The sequence below is a fragment of the Phycodurus eques genome, chromosome 2, assembly GCF_024500275.1.
Source record: "Phycodurus eques isolate BA_2022a chromosome 2, UOR_Pequ_1.1, whole genome shotgun sequence".
NCBI lineage: Eukaryota > Metazoa > Chordata > Actinopteri > Syngnathiformes > Syngnathidae > Phycodurus > Phycodurus eques.
In genome coordinates this window covers 44,182,576-44,201,050 of record NC_084526.1, presented here as the reverse complement: position 1 = coordinate 44,201,050, position 18,475 = coordinate 44,182,576, and the positions used below count along the sequence as shown (strand labels likewise).

At 45.4% G+C, this 18,475-nt stretch overlaps 1 protein-coding gene across 1 annotated transcript in view; it reads left to right on the top strand.

Annotated features, from left to right (window-relative positions):
• The window catches only part of sbf2 (SET binding factor 2), a 119,255-nt gene that overhangs the window by 71,111 nt on the left and 29,669 nt on the right, over window positions 1-18,475 (top strand). Inside the window, 3 exon segments of the mRNA XM_061670951.1 lie at window positions 236-385; window positions 8,769-8,837; window positions 15,509-15,679. Coding sequence (XP_061526935.1) covers window positions 236-385; window positions 8,769-8,837; window positions 15,509-15,679 — 390 coding nt within the window.

Sequence of the window (18,475 nt, the reverse complement as noted above, 5' to 3'; positions counted from 1 at the left end):
TGACAAAAACATTGCATAAATCACAATTTATAGACTGCAGATTTATTCAGATGCATTCCATTCCTTTAGACTATTAGCCACCTTGCAGACAACAGTGACTATTATAAGATGGTAATAGTCGGTAAATTAGATTATTTTGTTTTTTCTTTCCCGAGTTACTTTTGTTATTCCTGATATCAGTTAGTCTCGTTGATGTTTTCCGCAACCCTGTCTTTGTCCTTCTCCCTCTACGCAGACTCTTCCTGCTGCTCTGCGGGCCCTTAAAGGCAAAGCAACTCGCCAGTGTCTGACTGAGGAGCTCAGTCTTCATGTCCAACAAAATCGGGCCATACTGGACCACCAACAGTTTGACTACATTGTTCGGATGATGAATTGTGCCCTGCAGGTATTTCACACAATCCGAGAAAGACGAACAAAAGGTTTTGCACAAACTAAAACCTGTCATTCCATCACTTTTCAAAAGACAGTCACCTCAGCAGGTCAGCAATCAAAAGCAATAAATTCTTTTGTTCTTCTGAAATTGTGATCACTTTTGCTCTTCTCCATCATTGTCAAATGACTGAATGATTATTAGCCTCTTCTTCTTTGTGTACTTTTTGCAGTGAAAACTGAAACTAACCCATTTCCCCCCCCCCCCCCTAACCTCTTACGTAAAATAATTTTGGGGTAAAAAAAAAATAACCACGATTTATTGTAGTGGATCTGTCCAGAACGGAAATCAAAATAGGAAAATACTTAGAATGTGCTCCGTTTTTAAGCAAAAGCAGTGTCAGGGAAGCACAATTGGACATAATACCGACTGTCCATGGTTACCCTTCCTCCTGGTTTGAGCTTTCCGCTATTCCCTAGTTGTTTACAACATGTTGTAAGAATGAGTCCAGTTTATCAGACAGGTTGTTTGTCTCTTCCTGGTGCCCCCATGGTTGAAACAAGTGTCAAAGTCAGTAAGCCGTGTCTTTTGTGCAGCCCTGAACAAGCCTGAGGCTTCACTCGGCTAAAGCAGCCAGGTCTTTATTGCTAATTCTTCATTTCTACTGCATTGAATCAGATCTTAATCATCATCGGTGGTCCCCAGTGTGCAGGTTTTATGGAGTGACTTTAGATTCCAGTCATTTTTTTTAGTCCAAAGCCAATTAATGCTGGCAGCTGCTCAGGGCATGAATGACAAAACTATTGATTGGCAGAAGCAGTCTCTTGCGCTTAATTTACTGACTGACTTTTGTACTCTACTATCATTTGGTTACAGTGTACAATAATAAAGATTTTTGTAGAAATCAGACTCCTGGTGTGTTGTTAAACTAGTGACACACATTCTGATTTGACTGTCTTGTTTTTCCCTTCATTGAAACCAGGCATCTGTTCTGAGCTCAGTTTTTATGGATTTCTTTGAGATGAGCTGAGAAAGGAATATAAATAGCAAATTGACGGTCTTCACTCCCTTTCTTGCAACACCCTGACATATGAGAGCCATTTTAGTAGTGTGTGTGTGTGTGCGTGTGTGTGTGTGTGTGTGTGAGTGTGCGACTAAGGGATCAGTGTGACCTGTCCTGTAAAAAATGTTCCTTGCTTTTGTACAATGATAGCATGATGCCTCATTAAGATTTCTGGCATCCACATGTATGTGACACATTGATTCACAATGACATCATCATTAGGAGGCCAATCATGACATTCATCGTTTCAGTGCCCTCGTAATGCCAAATAACAGTTTTGTGGTTACAATCAGTTTTCAAAAAGGTTTTTGAAGGATAAAAAAAAAAAAGAGAGGATTACGGCGGGAGGTTTGAAGGATAAAAAAAAAAGATTATTAAACATGACATACATGTGAGGTACATGTGACAAGTGTTCTACTATGGTATCTGTGACTGAGTGTGTATGGCTTTTGAAGGCAGGGCCTGGCCTGGTGAGTGATGTGGGTGCCAGCGAATGAGAGTGTAGAGTTGGCTGGCTGTTAACTGGCTGACCCGTTACCTCGTGTACGTGTTGAGTGACTGTGTTGGCTGTGGCCATTGGCAGCTCGTGCTTATGTTTGTGTTTTCTTACCGTTTGTTCAGTAAAGCAACTGAAAGTGCATTGGGGATAGTTTCTATCCTTGACCACACGCAGCGGCATTACAATACATTCCCAGGAGTGATGGTAGGCTATGTTAACTTAGCTAACATTGATATGTTACCTTGTGTCGGCGAGGGTATAAGTGCTGCACTTTATCTTCCATGTTAAGAAGTGTGAAATGATCCCAAACTTTTGATGTTCTTTGTCTTTTACGGACTCTTTCCTCTTGGCTCGGTGCCATCACGCCAATTTAATGTTTCACCGAGTGATGGGTGCGACTGCAGTGACATTAGTCTCTGATGAATTCCTTCAAAACGTCCAGGCAGAGATTTCACTTCCGTTTTTTGTAAACCCATTATTAAAGTTATTCGATTAATTGTTGCAGCCTTACGTTTTTCCAAGAAGCATTTTTTTCAACGCCTGTAATGTATGAATAAAAATTATGCATTCTCAGGAATGTGTTGTTGCGGCCAGAAAGGTTTTAGAGTATTTTTTCCTGTTTAAACAAAGGTTATTGTCCTTATCTTTCTTTCTGCCATGAATCACGCAAAGTAACGAGCTCCACTGTCGCATTTGAGCTAATTGCACATCTAGTTGTGTGTGCACGCACACTGGTCAGTGCTCCAGCTCCCTGAAGTACACGAGCCATGTGGGGGAACGAGGCCTGCTGTGGATGTATCCTGGCATCCCAACCATTTCCTGTCAGATAGGATTATTAGTCCTCTGTGCTCTGCTCTCTCATGGCCCAGGGCCTCATCTTAGTTAAAAAGCACATTCGGAATGGCAGTTTATTGCGAGTGGGAGAGAGGATTACGGCGGGAGGTTCGTGTGGTCACAGTGCCGCCAAGGCCATGTGTCCCAGATGATGGTGAGCTTGATGTGCTGAAGTGAGAAGTGGGCAAGACGGGCACATGTTCTCCACAGATGTTGTTCAGAGAAAATTGATCTTACTGTTGTCTTGGAGCAAGTACCAGCAAGATGGTACCTCCGCCGCCTTTACGGTCAGCCTGAAGACCGCTATAACGGTTTAAACCGTTTCAGTGTGTGACTTCATTACTTTTGACATTATTTAGCACATACATTAGTTTCTTGCTGTGAGAACGTGGCCTCTGTCTGCCTTGGTAGGCTTGATGGACCGCTCGACGTAGTAATGGTCACTGGGAATTGGAACTGGGTTGCCTTCCCATGTGCAGCTCATTCCATTGGATGTCCAGTGTGGCCAGGCAAACATTTGCTGAAATCAGGTTTCAGAACGCTCAATACACTTAAGAGGTCAACTATTTGGCCTTCTCTTCCTTTTGATAAACCCTGTCACAATTAACTGAAATGTTTATGCGCTATTATGTGCGTAATAGTGTCAGTTACGTGTGCATTCCATATTCATTCTGGATAGTGTTTCAGGAAGTTTCCCTTTGTTTACGTCCTGCATCATTTCTATCACATGCTTGAGTTCCCTGTTTGTGCTCGTTGTATCGTGTACGTGTGTCTGAGGCTGAATAGCCGCGTTAGTCATCAGTGTCGTTAAAGAGTTCCTGCAGCGTCAAGTGGGAGGAAACGACCGGTGAGAAATACGGTAAATAATGGGAGGAAAAGAAGTTAGCGGGATGTCGTAGCAGACAGAAACGTTACACATTACGAGTTGTTGTCTGGTATTTCTTGACACCCCGAATAAACTTGCATGTACCGTAGCGCACCGTTAGAAAAGGCGCAGTCTCAAAAAAAAAAAAACACCACGGCGCGGGGGCGTGGCCTTAGCGTCCTCCTTCACGCACCCTCCCCTGTCCTCAGCCACGTCCGCTTTTCCTCTGTGTAAGCAGCGTGTCGGCAGTAAATGCTCCAAAATGTCAAGCGGAGCGCTCATCACACAACAACATTTATAGATGTTGGAACTCGGAGCACACACAAGGCGCGCCGCATTATAAGGCGCCCGTCCATTTTGGAGAAAATGTAAGACTTTGAGGAGCGCCTTACGGTCGTGGAAATACGGTACTCCCCACCCTGTGTGTGGTAGATCCATAGTAGCCTTTCCCTCAATAGCTTACTCATTTTCCTCTTGTCATTGGAAACTCAATTTTCACTTTACTTTGTGTCTATTCTCAGGCCCTTTGTTGAATATAGCCCTTTTGTGCTGTCGCCACGCATCCCGTCTGCTTAGGAGAGAGTGTGACTGTGAGTGTGTTGGTGATAAGGAAGTTGGCTTAACCCGATATTGCTTACTTGACATGTAGTGTTTTAGAATCCTACAGATGTTTAGACTGGCTCTGTATGTATGGATGTTGCATGCAAAAAAGACTTTTTACGATACTTATCATTTCCGAACCTGGCGTTTGGGGTCGTACGAGTCAACCGTTATGTTTTTTGATGCATCTGGATTGTAAATCCAGTCAATTATTTATTATTGTGCAAACTGCGCTTCATAGAAGACTGCGGACATTACCACCTCCTACAGGACATAATTTTCTAGCCTCTAATTTCTCCTTGATCTTGTGATGATTTCATCATCTGAAGAGTAACAATTTGTGGTTTACTGTATATGCATCACTGGATTGACGCGTTTCTTTTGTTTTGGATTGTTGGCTATTCACTCACCACCTGTGCATTTCCGATCGTAAACTCAAGTGACTTGCAGCATTGTTCGGGCTGCCCGTAAACAATGCTCTGGTGGTTCCACTCCAAGGTGGAATAGCCCAAATGCTCAACACAAGTGACAAGTAAAATAAAACAGACACTGCGTTGCTTCGTCCACGCGGGGGGGAGGCAGGCTTTCATGTGTAGCTTTGGCACTTGTGTTTTGCATTTTCGCTCCTCTGTACATTCTTGTTTTTTTTTTCAGTCTTCTTCTCTTGAGCAATGGTGGCAACAGGGGCCCTATTAGAAACCACTATGAGAGAATGCCGCATTCTTCACCCTATGCTGTGAGCTTTTGATTTCGCAATGTGTGACTGTATACGCACATTCTTCATGTCTTTGAAGTGAGGTGTGTCATGAAATAGCTTTTTTGATTATTTTTTTTGTTTATTTTTATTATTAGTATTTATTTTATTTTTTTTAACAAGTCCAGTTGAGGGTGAGAGTTAGGTACGCCACCAGGTCAAAATCAGTTCTGCTGTTTGTCAAGGTATTACTTTTGTTTCCTCTGGCTATATTCTCCTTGAGTCCAATAGCTTATCCCGACACAGCTTAGCACCAATAAGTACCAATTCCCTGTGAATCAGAATCAGAATCAGAATCATTTTTATTTGCCAAGTATGTCCAAAACACACAAGGAATTTGTCTCCGGTAGTTGGAGCCGCTCTAGTACAACAAACAGTCAATTTACAGAACACTTTGGGGACATAAAGACATTGACAAAAAACAATTGTGCAAAAAGATGCAGAGTCCTCTAGCACTGAGAGCAGTTCGAATGACTAATATTGCAATAGTCCGGCGCAATGACCGTTGTGCAAAGGGCGCCGAGACTTCAAGGAGTGGATGCGGTTTAAAGTGACGAGTAGTGCGATCATCTGGGACAATGTCGGTTGTGCAAATGTTACAGATACTCCTCAATCAGTGTGCAAATGGAGCAGATGCTACTCTGGCATGAGCGGCCAGTATATGCAAATAGTGCAGCGTGGCGAGACAACTACAGTGAGTGCACGAGTAATACATAATTGCCCCCACAGAAATGTGACAACGAACTCAAGTCAAAAAATTGCCAGCTTGTTGTAATGGAATTATAGGTTAGGTGTTTAAGAAGTTGATCGCAAGAGGGAAGAAGCTGTCGGAATGTCTACTAGTTCTAGTTTGCGTCGATCGGTAGCGCCTACCTGAGGGAAGGAGCCGGAAGAGCCGGTGACCGGGGTGCGGACGGTCCGAGAGGATTTTGCACGCCCTTGTCTTAGTTCTGGCAGCGAGCGAGTCCTCAATGGTGGGTAGGGGGGTACCGACAATCCTTTCCGCAGTTTTGATTGTCCGTTGCAGTCGGAGTTTGTCCTTTTTTGTAGCAGTACTAAACCAGACTGTGATGGAAGAACACAGGACCGATTCGATGACCGCTGTGTAGAACTGTCTCAGCAGCTCCGGTGGCAGGCCGTGCTTTCTCAGAAGCCGCAGGAAGTACATCCTCTGCTGGGTCTTTTTGAGGACGGAGTTGATGTTGTTCGCCCACTTCAGGTCCTGAGAGATTGTAATTCCCAGGAACTTGAAGGTCTCGACGGTTGACACCTTCAAGTTCCTGGGAGTACCTTTGGAGTTCCATGGAGTACCTTTGGAGTCCGACTCACATCCTTTTCTCCTGTTCTCATCAGTTTCTAGAGCCCCTGAGGCTCCTGCTTGATGCTTTTTAATCTCCTTCCCATCCTAATGGTGTTCTCTTGAAACACTGCTAAGCGCCACCTCTTTGACCTGTCCTAAGCTAAAATAGTTTTGACGTACCTGCCAAAGTGTTTCCTATTTAGTTGCCATTTTTGTGTCACAAACACTGCATTATGTTAAGTTATACGAAACATTATGTACAGTTAAATCCTAAAATGATTCACTCCAGGGACAAATTGTGAGTTAAAGTGGATTTATTAGTTAAATGGGTTTCTTTTAGCTGAGAATTGCACAACAGTCTGTAAAGAGACTGGCACATTATTTAATAATTTATTGATGAGAATGCTGTAAAATATAATGCTAGACAGATCCTTTAGTAAGGTAGAATTGTGTTTCCTCAAAATCATGGCTATGAATCATTTTCCAAATTTGAAAAAGATGGCAAATATTTTGTATTAATATTTCTAACATAAAGTCTTAGTCTTTTGCCACTTTGTAGATGAAATAGGAATTGAAGGAAATGTCAATAAAATCAAAGCAGGAAGAAAAAAAGAGAAGATTAAGGTGCCTGTGGTAATAAAGTAATAAATATGGTCCAATTATGTGACAGCAGTATTTACACAATTAGTGCAAGAGGGAAGTATAATACTGACAGTGACATATGACATATTCATGAAGTATGATGCACCCATTATGTATTGTGTATTAAAAAAACTGTTTGTATGCATGATGTCATATTTGACCAAGTACAAATTCAGTGGAAATAATATAGTGTAGTATAGATATATGGTACATGATCATAAGGCTGTCCACGCGTGCACTTGGCACCAGGACACCCTCAGTCGCAGTTCGACGATCGACTTTGTGGTCGTGTCATCGGACTTCCGGCCGCATCTCTCGGACAGGCAGGTGAAGGGAGGGGCGGAGCTGGTCTTTTGGCGAGTGCTCCGGGAGTATGGTGTACCGGACCTCTTAATACGGGCTGATCGGTCTCTGTAGAACCGTTGTCAAGAGTTTGGTCCGCATTGCCTGCGGTACAGTAAGTCGGACTTGTTTCCAGTGAGGTTCGGACTCGGCATAGGCTGCCTTTGTCATCGATTCTGTTCATAACTTTTATAGATAGAATTTATAAGTGCAGCCGAGGATTTGAGGGTGTCAGATTTGGTGACCTCAGTATTGCCTCTCCACTTTTTGCGGACGTTATTCCGTTTCAAGCTGCGATCTTCAGCTCTTTCTGGAGCGGTTTGCAGCCGAGTGTGAAGCAGTAAGGATGAAAATCAGCACCTCTGAGTCCGAGGCCTTGGTCCTCAGTCAGAAAAGGGTGGAGTGCCCTTTCCAGGTCGAGGAGGAGATCCTGCCCCAAGTGAAGGAGTTCAAATATCTCGGGGTCTTCTTCATGAGCGAGAGGAGAACGGCACGGAAGATCGACATGCGGATCGGCATCAGCAGTGTTGCAGACTATGCACCGGTTTGTCGTGGTGAAGGTGAAGAACGAGCTGAGCCGAAAGGTGAAGCGCCTCGATTTATCGGTCGATCTCCATTCCTACCCTCACCTATAGGCGTAGCTGTGGGTTTGCGACCGAAAGAACAAGATCCCGGATACAAGCAACTCAAATGAGTTTCCTCCGCAGGGTGTCAGGGCTCGGGCACTCACTTAGAGATAGGATTAGAAGCTCGGTCGTCTGGGAGGAACTCAGAGTAGACCTGCTGCTCCTCTGTATCGAGAGAAACCAGATGAGATAGCTCGGGTATCTGGTTAGGATGCCCCCTGGACGCCTCACTAGTGAGGTATTCTGGGCAGGTCCCGCCGGGAGGATGCCCCGGGAATAACCCAGGACACGCTGGAGCGACTATGTCTCCAGGCTGGCCTGGGAATGCCTCAGGACCCCCCCGGAAAAGCTGGACGAGGTAGCTGGGGAAAGGGACGTCGTCTGGGCTTTCCTGCTTAAGCTGCCGCTCCCACGGCAAGTCCCGTTCAAGCGGCCGAAAATAGATGGATGGATGGATGGGTGGAATATGGCAATTAAAAAGGTTCGTAAAACCTTCCAAATTTCCTCGACAGATGGACAAGCGGGCGCACATGGAAATGGCAAAAGAAAAACTGTGCTGGCACTTGGCGCTGACATTTAACAGGACACAACTGGCTTTATGTAACGAGTATATGGCTAGTTTACCCCTTGGTGTTCATCACGTTGATCATTCACGTGTCACATGCATGCTTGATGTACAGTTAGAACGCTTCTTCCAATATAAGAGAGGAACACGTCCCAGCGATAACGCAATCTCTCACTTTTCCTTGACCGAAACATCCGTTTTTCTTCCAGTGGTCCTGGTGTGTGTTGGGAGCTGTAACAGAGCTGCATAACCTGTGACCCGCTGCGTCTTGCCCCGCTCTCACTTGTCCCCTGTTGTTTGACCCGCAGGACTGTTCCAGCTCAGAGGAGTACACTGTGGCTGCTGCACTGCTGCCCCTGTCAACAGCTTTTTACCGAGTAAGTAGGTTCAATAAACGTTCGGCTTCTGTTTCGCACATTTTATAGATAATGTATACAAAGTGCTAGTTTGGCATGCTTGTTGCTAAAACCACTTCCAGCCCTTTACACGCAAAAGTTCCAGTCTCACAATATACACTGCATTCCCAATGATTATGCAAATGGTATTTTTCTTTGATTTTCCAAATAGTAGACACTAATGACATTCAGCATAATTTTCAAGTTAACTTTCAGAGCACATGCCACATGCCGATGGAACACTTAACCTCTGGAACAAAGAACAAAATATTAAAAGTGTATCTTTTTTTTTTTTTCATGGTTCCATAGCTCTGTGCTGGTTTAGAAGATTTGAAAGCGTGTGGTTTCATAAAGATTTCTATGAGCCACAGTAGAATAATACCAATGATTTCTTATGTGGAAGCCAATAAAAGCAGACTGTAACAGTATATAGCAATGTTTGTATTTTTGGAACGAGCAGCATGCTGGGCTTATCCACTCAGCGAGTGGGTAAAAAGTAAAGTGAGATCAGGCAAGAATTTGCCAAAAAGGATTCTGCAGTCACTGGTGCAAGAGTCACACAGTAGAACCATGCCATAAACAGAGAAAGGTAATGCGGCATCCCATTCGTCACCAGCATCCTATGACATGCGCGGTATGTTCCTGACTTCTCCCCATAAATAGATCCCTCCAACATTGCAGCATATTTCATGGTCATGTCACTTACCCACTACTACTGTCGCAATGGGCTATGTTGCAGTTTCCTAAACACTGGTAAACAAAAAAGCCAAAATGAGCACAACTAAGTACTCCTTCCTTATAAATCAGTCGTCCCACACATTGCAACATTGCTTTTTCTTTGAAATTTTCAGGCGTTCGATGAAGCACATGCAGCAATTGAGTCGGGTTAAGGTCAGGACTTTGACTGGATCGTGACAGCATACTTGTTTTCCCCCCCCCCCCCAGCCATTCGGTTACAGATTTTTGGGGGGAATCATTGCCCTGTTAGATGACTCTAAAACATGTTGGTAAACACGAGACGTGGTTGACTAAATGACTGCAAGTTTCCTGGATCCCGTGGCTGCGAAACAAGAGCATAAGCTCAACATGGTTGGCTTCCGCCAAATGTGGTGCTGTGCATTGTAGCCACTCTGGTCTCATATTTCCAAGAAGCTTGTTTGATAAATCTTGTGGTGCTTTTTTTTTTTTTTTAAACTAAGCCGTGCTGCAATGTTCATTCTAGACGAGAGGCTTTCTCTTGGCAACCCTTCAAAACACTTGCTAACCGTACAATGTATCATAACTTTCTCTAATTCTATAGTGCTGAGATGTAGATGCTGCGATGCTCACTGGCTGATGATCAGTTAATCAAGTGGATTTGACTTGGAGCACATGGCAGGAACTGTTCAATTATTGAATATGAAAACAACAAGGGCAAAGGAAGTTTTGCACAGTCTGAATTTTCCCTTAGCTGTTGTTGTATACATAATGAAAAATACATCCATCCATCCATTTTCTACCGCTTATCCGAGGTCGGGTCGCGGGGGCAGTAGCTTTAGCAGGGACGCCCAGACTTCCCTATCCCCAGCCACTTCATCCAGCTCTTCCGGGGGCATCCCGAGGCGTTCCCGGGCCAGTCGAAGGACGTGGTTTCTCCGGCGTGTCCCGGGTCGTCCCCGGGGTCTCTTCCCGGTGTGACGTGCCCGGAACACCTCACCGGGGAGGCGTCCGAATCAGATGCCCCGGCCACCTCATCTGGCCCCTCTCGATGCGGAGGAGCAACGGCTCTACTCTGAGATCCTCCCGGACGACTGAACTTCTCACCCTATCTCTAAGGGAGAGCCCGGACACCCTGCGGAGGAAACTCATTTCGGGCGCTTGTATCCTGGATCTTGTTCTTTGGGTCACGACCCACAGGAACGTAGATCGACCGGTAAATCGAGAGCTTCGCCTTTCGGCTTAGCTCCTTCTTCGCCACAACGGATCGATACAAAGTCCGCATCACTGCAGACGCGCCGCCGATCCGCCTGTCGATCTCCCGTTTCCCCGCCTTCGGCCACCGCCCAGCTCGCACTGCACCCGACCCCTATGGCCCCTCCCACAGGTGGTGAGCCCACGGGGAGGGGGACCCACGTTACCCTTTCGGGCTGCGCTCGGCCCGGCCACCGGGCGCTCGCCTTCGAGCCCCACCTCCGGGCCTGGCTCCAAAGGGGGGCCCCGGTGACCCGCGTCCGGGCAAGGGAAACCTGAATCCATTTATTGTACTCGTCATAGGGGTTTTTGGAGCCGTGGTTTGTCTGGTCCCTCATCTAGGACCTGTTTGCCACGGGTGACCCTACCAGGGGCGTGAAGCCCCAGACAACTTAGCTCCTCGGATCATTGGGCCACACAAACCCCTCCACCACGATAAGGCGACGGCTCAATGAAAAATACAATCCGTCATATTGTTGTTCATCTGAGGTTGTAGTTCAAAACATGATAAGGACATAATTTTTGATGATGACCCTTTGATTTGGAAAACAGGTGTACTCTGCCCGGCGATAGCTGGGATAGGCTCCAGCGCTCCCGCGACCCTTGTGAGGATAAGCGGCTCAGATAATGGATGGATGGGTGTACTCTGTATTGTATTAGTATCGGTATCATTTGTTTTTTAAGTCTTAATTGGAAGTCCAAGATGAAATCAATTTTGGTCTTATTTGTGTCATGTGAAATCATGCTTTGCTTCTGCACATCACATTTACCTTCATGTGCAAAGGAAGCATCGTGTTAAATGTGTTGAAGCTCACGCTACCATTGGAATGGTAGCAAAAGAATCGTATGATCTATGGGTCCTAACCACCAAAACACACGGGTATATTCAACGTTTTGTTCAAACCTCTCTTGATGAAGATTTACTGTCATTTTTGTTTCCTTTCTCTGTATGTGGGATCGATCTTTTGCTGGGAGTTTTTGACACCGGGATCTAATTTGCATCTGTCCTGTTTTCATGCTGTCAGTGGCACTATCCATATGCCACGCAGCTCCAGCTGCCTGCTACCACAATCGTCACAAGCAGAGACAGTGTTTGGTTTGTTTCCATATGTTGAGGCTTAGCAGCTGATGTTATTGACCCACATTCTCTGTTCATTCCTTAAACGACTCTGCTTTTACATGTCCCCTGACTCCTCCATAGCAATATATTGCACATGCTATTTGCGATAGAGCGAAAGACAGACTGATTTGCATAATATATGTCACCGTGTGTTGTATTTTGCATGCGTGGTGCCAGTTGGTAAAGTTCAGCTATGTTTAATCCAACCACAGCGGCCCTTTGTTGGATGTGATGTGTGATGTTTTGTTGAGTTGCACCGTTCCTCTGGCATTTATTATTTAAAAATTGGTGTCCATCAGGACATGAGTAGGTGTCACTGACATCGAAGTAAGTAGATTTCTTTGCATATGATTCAATCCATTTGAATGCGCCACAGTAAATGTCTTTGTTCTGCTGGATACAATGTATTTTATCCTGCTGGATCAAATAGATCTGATGACCTACCGGTGGTTTTAGGTGGAGGATGGTCTGGGCATTTTCCTCCACCATGTCCTCATCAGGGAAAGTGACGCACTGATTGACCCTTGTGAAACACCAACATGTCCAACTCTGGTTTACGTCACTATGTTCACCTTCTTTTGGAACATTTACGTTACTTGTACATTGTGTTATTCCACAGTTATGCCCTATTGGTGGATTTGTTTATGGTTCTGACTTTCAACATCATCTTTCCGCGACGAAATAGCTTCTTTTTTTTTTTTCACACTCTGAAATAATTACTTTTGTTGTTTCTGCAATTTAGGAATGCTCTGAACTCTTTTGCGGCCTCCGGGCTGGCAACACATTGGGTTGGACGCAGCGTTTTCAGTGACACTCATGCACCATCGCGCAGTATCCGAGACACACGCTTGACACGTGATGTCCAGTCGGTGCTTAAAGGTTGCGCTTACTGCCTTTCATAGCATCAACCTCAGGATCGTGCCCCTAAAGTTCAAAAGAAGATCCCGGAGCCTGATAGCCCTTTTACTTTTCACCAACACGCAATTTCTCCCCCTTCTCGCTCCCTTTTTGTGTTTTTTGTTTTGTTTTTACCCGCTCTCTCGAACTTGCATTCCACACTCCACGGGTCGAGTCCCCCAGCCAGATGGGTCTGCTGGAAGTATACTCCCCCTTTTCCCTTCAACTTTATTCCCTTATTTCCTTTCCTCCTCCCTCTCCATTATTCTCTCCTTCCCCATCTCCCGCTTTGCCATTTGTCTTGTGAGTGTGTCGCTGTATTAAGAAGAGATGACCTAGGTCAAAATGACCTGCACATATCTGAAGAGTCAGAAAAACACACCCAGGCTGAGTATAGACAGCATCGACACATCTGCTTTGAGACAAATAGCGCGTGGCACAGAGAGGTGTTACAGAGCTTCTGAAAGACAATCCCACTATTCGTGTTTGTTTGTAGTAGCGCTTCTTTCATCCTTATCGCTGAAAATCAACATGTCTGTGCAGAGTCTAGACTAGGTCACGTTCCTCTCCCGCATGCTGTGTCAGCCTTGCTCACGGTGAAGTCTTTGCTCGGCTTATTTTTGAACGCAGAAGTTGAGCTCTCTTTGTCTGGAATGTCTTCGGAATGACTTATTGCATTACTTGCGCCGATGATGGGATATTCTTGGAGCCATCACTGTTGCATAAGGATTGAAATCAAGGCACATTACTCAAAAGTGGGGTGATTGAAAGTCATTTGATGATTCTGATTTTGATGAATGAACAGTAGGCGCGGTTATGTTCCAGAGAGACCAAAATTAAATGGGAAGAAGCTGCAGGAAAGTTAACATTTTGAACAGCATTCTCCCAGTGGTCTGCTGACAGGGGCATGGGGGGGGGGTGTTGAAGTTCACCCAGTAATTTGCCAGCTTCCAACTTGGTACCAGAGACAGAACGGGCGGAACGCCGGCATCAAAATCCAGCGGGTGAAGTTTAAAACCTGAAGTTTACTGTCCGTGTGCCTTTATGTTGAACGCATTTGACGTCGGCATCTAATAACGTTATTGGAGCAACTTGCAATGCCGTGTGTGAACGTGCGCTTGCGATATGACAATGTCCTGCGGTCTGCGAGTTCTGTCTGACGGGCACAGGCAAATAACTCCCCAATCGCATGAACACTAGGGCATGCGAAAACAGAGGTTCGTTCCATTCTATATTCATACCTACGTACGTACGTGGCAAGAAACAAATGGAAGATTTGTTAGTGTTCAGCTTTTTGTACGATTCCGAAGAAACATTTCTCTGTTGCTTCATGGAACAGAAGAGAAGCACAAGACTGCAGTAACATGTCACTTTTGTTTTGTTTTGACTCGTAAGAGGCTTGATTTCGAAGTTTGTGATCATGTGCTGCATTACGGACAAAGTTTGGTTCATAGTTGAATTAACATGTTATTGTTTTCAATGAATCCAATGAACTGCGACCCTGGATGCTTGGCGCACACTCCATCTCTTGGCTTCAGGCCCATCATACTTTGATTTAAGATGTTTTGTTTCTGTTGGTTATAATTATAGCAACTGCCTCCAGTTCACATGCTTGAGGAAGAACGTTTAAGTGATGATAATTAAAAAAAAAATAAAAACAAACACTGCATCGTGTCTAATACTGGGGGAAGAGGAATCAAAAGCTGATCAAAAACAGCCCCTGGTCTTATTTATGATCTGCATGAAGCTCGGCAATTGTTTTGACTCAGCTCGGTATATTTTATTTAGGGTTTGTCATAACGTACATTGTAATGTTCCAAAGTGATAACCGGGTTTAATGTCAGAGGCCAAGCATTGCACATTTCCGTCCTGGATATTTTTTGCAAACAACGATGTGCTTACTTACTCTTTAGCCCACAAAAACAAATTTTTTTTTAAATAAATAAATTGTTGGACTGTTTCAGAACACACTGACCAAAAAAAAAACAAGGGTCTGTTGCTGCATGGAGGGACTTTATGTCACCACAGATTAAAACTTGGAAATGCATTGCTTTCACTTTAAACTATAGCAGCTTTGACTCCTGTTTTTGAAAGGAAGTGGAAAAACAAGAGCAGCTGTCAATGTCATCACAGTGAAAAGAAATTAGATACGAGGATGACCCTTCTCATAATCCAATGAACATCCAATCATTTTCTACGGGTTATGCTGCAGCCTATCGCATCTGATTTTGTGTGAGAGGAAGCGTACACCCTGGACTGGTTGTCCGTTAATCACAGGGTCCACGGACAATTTAGTCTTCCAAAAACAAACATGCACGTTTTTGGAATATGTGAAACCGGAGTACCCAGAGACAAATCCACACAAACATCGGGACGTCATCCATTGCGCACTTTAATTTTCCAAACCACCTAATAATAGGACACAATGTGTTGGATTTTTTCCTCTTATCAAATAAATTGCAATTTAACAGTTTTATGTCTCTACCATTTGATCCAATCAAAATAGATGAGTGGATTTTCTATCTAAAATAATACACATTTTAATTTGGAATTTGTAAAACGTTATCATATATTCAGTGCTTGTCAGAAATGTGACTATGATTATACTTGTATTCATTGATTTATTTTGACCACAAACACACTCAACTCTTTTGAATTGCTTTTAAAATGTATTTTTGTCTGTCAGAAACTGGTTGCTGGGGTGAACCAGTTTGCCTACACCTGCATCCAGGACCACCCCATCTGGACCAACCAGCAGTTTTGGGAGGCCACTTTCTACAGCGAGGTCCAGAGCCAGATCCGGGCTTTGTATTTAAACACCCCGGAGGAGAAGTGGAGCATCGCTGCCAGGCTGAAGGTAAAAAGATGACATTTTTCTTGAACTCGGATTCATCTGGTGTCTAATTTAGCTGATCTCTTGTTAATCTGTGTTTGAGCTAATTTGCACTATATTTTGGATTCACTGTCAATTGTTAAAATCAATTTGTTCAGATTTGTGGCTGTTCTCATTGTTTCTTTTGACACTTTTTCTCTCAACTAAATGACTGTAATTTCTTGTGTATAATGCGCCCCCCCCCCCCAAAAAAAAAATTCAAAAATCAATGGTGCGCATTATAGATCGGTACGTATGCCGCCATATATAGGTTATAAAAAGCGGTACACGTTCATTTCAATATACCACCGCCACCTAGAGGTTACGCGAAAGGTGTCCACTTTCATTTTAATATGCCAGCGCCACCTCGAGGCTATGAAAAAGGTGTAGCCTACACTTTCGTTCCAATATGACAGGGGGTACGTATGACTGCATATCTGTACAGTTGTGCTCGTAAGTTTACATACCCTGGCAGATTTTGTGAAGTGTTTCTTTTTTTTTTTTTTTAAATACGATTGATGACCGAACAACAACCACCATTAATTTCTTTGTGGTTATGTTTTGTTTAATGATAATGCTTTTCTGAAATGCTTGACAGTTTAATTTGAATCCCATTAAAATATAACTCAATGCATTTCGCCTGGCCCTTCATGTTTTCTTGAAAGATTTGTACCCATCTTACATATTCTGCCCGGGTAATCAGACATATGAGCACAACTGTGTGTTTTCTCATTTACTAAATAAAAGTAAGGCTCTGAATACTTCATGTTTTGATCATATGGGTAGAAGCAAAATCCATCCATCCATCCATCCATTTTCTACGCTTATCCGAGGTCGGGTCGCGGGGGCAGTAGCTTCAGCAGGGATGCCCAGACTTCCCTCTCCCCATCCACTTCATCCAGCTCTTCCGGGGGGATCCCGAGGCGTTCCCGGGCCGGCCGAAGGACGTAGTCTCTCCGGCGTGTCCCGGGTCGTCCCCGGGGTCTCCTCCCGGCGGGACGTGCCCGGAACACCTCACCGGGGAAGCGTCCGGGAGACATCCGAATCAGATGCCCCGGCCGCCTCATCTGGCTCCTCTCGATGCGGAGGAGCGGCGGCTCTACTCTGAGATCCTCCCGGATGACCGAACTTCTCGCCCTATCTCAAAGGGAGAGCCCGGACACCCTGCGGAAGAAACTCATTTCGGCCGCTCGTTCTTTCGGTCACGACCCACAGCTCGTGACCATAAGTGAGGGTAAGAACGTTGATCGACTGGTAAATCGAGAGCGTCGCCTTTCGGCTCAGCTCCTTATTTACCACAACGGATCGATACAAAGTCCGCATCACTGCAGACGCCGCACCGATCCGCCTGTCGATCCCCCGTTCCATTCTTCCCTCACTCGTGAAAAAGACCCCAAGATAATTGAACTCCTCCACTTGGGGCAGGATCTCATTCCCCAACCCGGAGAGGTCACGCCACCCTTTTCCGACTGAGGACCACGGTCTCAGATTTGGAGGTGCTGATTCTCATCCCAGCCGCTTCACACTCAGCTGCGAACCGCTCGGGTGAGAATTGGAGGTGACAGCTTGATGAAGCAAACAGAACCACATAATCTGCAAAAAGCAGAGATCCAATTCTGAGGCCACCAAACCGATGTTGCAGAGACGCGTTAACCAGGACAGCACCACAACATCCAGAGCCTTTAGGAACTCCGGGGAACTCTCATCCACCCCCGGGACCTTGCCACTCGGTGACCTCAACCCCAGAGATAGGAGAGTCCGACTCAGAGAACCCAGACTCTGCTCCCTCGTGGGAAGGCGTGTCGGTGGAATTGAGGAGGTCTTCGGAGTATTCTCCCCACCGGCTCACAACGTCCCGAGTCGAGGTCAGCTGCGCCCCGTCCCCACTATACACAGTGTTGATGGTGCACTGCTTCCCCCTCCTGAGACGCCGGATGGTGGACCAGAATTTCCTCGAAGTCGCCCGGAAGTCTTTCTCCATGGCCTCACGGAACTCTTCTCACGCCCGAGTTTTTGCTTCAGCGACCACCAAAGCTGCATTCTGCTTGGCCAGCCGGTACCCATCAGTTGCCTCAGGTGTGTCACAGCCCAAAAAGGCCCGGTAGGACTCCTTCTTCAGCTTGACGGCATCCCTCACCGTTGGTGTCGAGTTCGGGTTATGGCCCCTCCCACAGGTGGTGAGCCCAGGAGAAGGGGGACCCACGTTACCCTTTCGGGCTGTGCCCGGCGGGGCCCCATGGGTCCAGGCCTGGCCACCAGGTGCTCGCCTTCGAGCCCCACCTCCAGGCCTGGCTCCAGAGGTGTGCCCTGGTGACCCGCATCCGGGCAAGGGAAACCTAGATCCATTAATAGTTTTCTTCATAGGGGTCTTTTAGCCGTGCTTTCTCTGGTCCCTCACCTAGGATCCTGTTTGCCATGGGTGACCCTACAACTTAGCTCCTAGGATCATTGGGACACACAAACCCCTCCACCACGATAAGGTGACGGCTTCCAGGAGGGGTAGAAGCAAAATCATGCATTGTAAAAATGCATTATACATGGGTAGAAGGCTTTTCTACAATTTTGATGTCAACTTTGGGGGTGCGCATTATACCCGAGAAATTACGGTAATTGGTTTTCAAGAAAGAGAGTACATTAAATCTCAAGTCACCACAAATTTGCAAAAAGGGCAAATGATTTCTTGTCAATGTCAAATTTGGTCAGTGAAATTTTCTTTTCACAAATCAATACTCTTGGTCAGTCCCCACGTGGGTCTTTTATTTACTACAAATTAATGTTGAA